At 44.9% G+C, this 1646-nt stretch overlaps 1 protein-coding gene across 1 annotated transcript; it reads left to right on the top strand.

Annotated features, from left to right (window-relative positions):
* Positions 1–277: 277 nt before the first annotated feature.
* On the top strand, positions 278–1344 carry LOC116894669 (trace amine-associated receptor 7a-like). The gene is given in 2 exon segments (XM_032896372.1): positions 278–872; positions 875–1344. Coding segments are annotated over 2 exon segments (1026 nt in total). The 5' UTR covers positions 278–316.
* Positions 1345–1646: the final 302 nt, after the last annotated feature.

Genomic DNA, 1646 nt, shown 5'->3' with positions numbered 1-1646 from the left:
ATGTGCGGAAGTAGGTAATTCGAAAACACATTTGAAAATAGAAAGAAAGAGAATTGTAGTAATAGTAAGAACTGAAGACATCAATATTAGAGATAGAATGACAGTAAAGATAACAGTTTGTCTATGGTGAAGGAATTAACTTTATGCAATGAAGGAATAGCTGGATTCCCAAGCACAGCTAAAATTATTCACAGCTACAAGAAGGGAGACAGGTACTATTGACATATTTTTATCTTTTCCCAAGGATTCTTCGAAAACTGGACTAACACATGTGGACAAGTTGGTTGACAATTTCCTCAGTGGTCAATCCAGAACCATGAGTGAAGATCTGCTCTCAGCCTCGTCTCCCCAGCTGTGCTATGAGAACCTGAACAGATCCTGTGTCAGGAGCCCATACTCCCCAGGCCCTCGCCTCATCCTCTATGCAGTCTTTGGCTTTGGGGCTGTGCTGGCTGTGTGTGGAAACCTCCTGGTGATGACATCAATTCTTCATTTCAGGCAGCTGCACTCTCCTGCCAACTTTCTGGTGGCCTCCCTGGCCTGTGCTGACTTCTTGGTGGGTCTGACTGTGATGCCCTTCAGTACTGTGAGGTCTGTGGAGGGCTGCTGGTACTTTGGGGACACTTATTGTAAATTCCATTCTTGTTTCGAAGGGTCATTCTGCTATTCCTCTATCTTCCACTTGTGCTTCATCTCTGTTGATAGATACATTGCAGTCAGTGACCCCCTGATCTACCCCACCAGGTTCACTGCATCTGTTTCTGGCAAGTGCATCTCCTTCTCCTGGCTCCTGTCCATCATCTACAGCTTTTCCCTCCTTTACACAGGGGCCAATGAAGCTGGGCTGGAGGATCTAGTGAGTGCCCTCACCTGTGTGGGTGTCAAATCGCAGTGAATCAAAGCTGGGTCTTCATCAATTTCCTATTATTTCTTGTCCCCACGCTTGTGATGATGACTGTCTACTCTAAGATCTTCCTCATTGCAAAGCAGCAGGCTCAGAACATCGAGAAGATGAGCAAGCAGACCGCCAGGGCATCTGACAGCTACAAGGACAGGGTGGCCAAGAGGGAGAGGAAAGCAGCCAAAACCCTGGGCATCGCAGTGGCTGCCTTCCTCCTTTCATGGCTGCCGTACTTTATTGACTCCATCATTGACGCCTTCCTGGGGTTCATCACACCCACGTACGTGTATGAAATCCTAGTTTGGATAGCTTACTATAACTCCGCCATGAACCCTTTGATTTATGCTTTCTTTTATCCTTGGTTTCGAAAAGCCATCAAACTCATTGTCACTGGCAAAATCTTGAGAGAGAATTCCTCAGCCACCAACCTGTTTCCTGAGTAGATTCTTGGTTGTTGGGGATTGAAGAGATTAACAGCAGAACATCACTGGGGAGATTGAGCGCCCAGATCTGTTTCTGTAAAGTGATCAATTATGCTCCAGTTGTGATCCAAACATATAAATCCAGCTACTTGTGCTCCCTGATTAGCATAGCATTAAAGTATACTTGTAATGGTTTCAATAGGACAGAATCCCCAGAACGATGGAATTCTCCACACTTTGCTTTTTATTATTGTGTTCTTGTGGCTTTTTTTTTTTGTTTTGAGTTTCCCTATATTTCATGGATCAGTAAACCTTTCCTTAGT

This window comes from Rattus rattus, chromosome 2 (assembly GCF_011064425.1).
Source record: "Rattus rattus isolate New Zealand chromosome 2, Rrattus_CSIRO_v1, whole genome shotgun sequence".
Taxonomy (NCBI): domain Eukaryota; kingdom Metazoa; phylum Chordata; class Mammalia; order Rodentia; family Muridae; genus Rattus; species Rattus rattus.
This window is presented reverse-complemented; position numbering and strand designations above follow the sequence as displayed.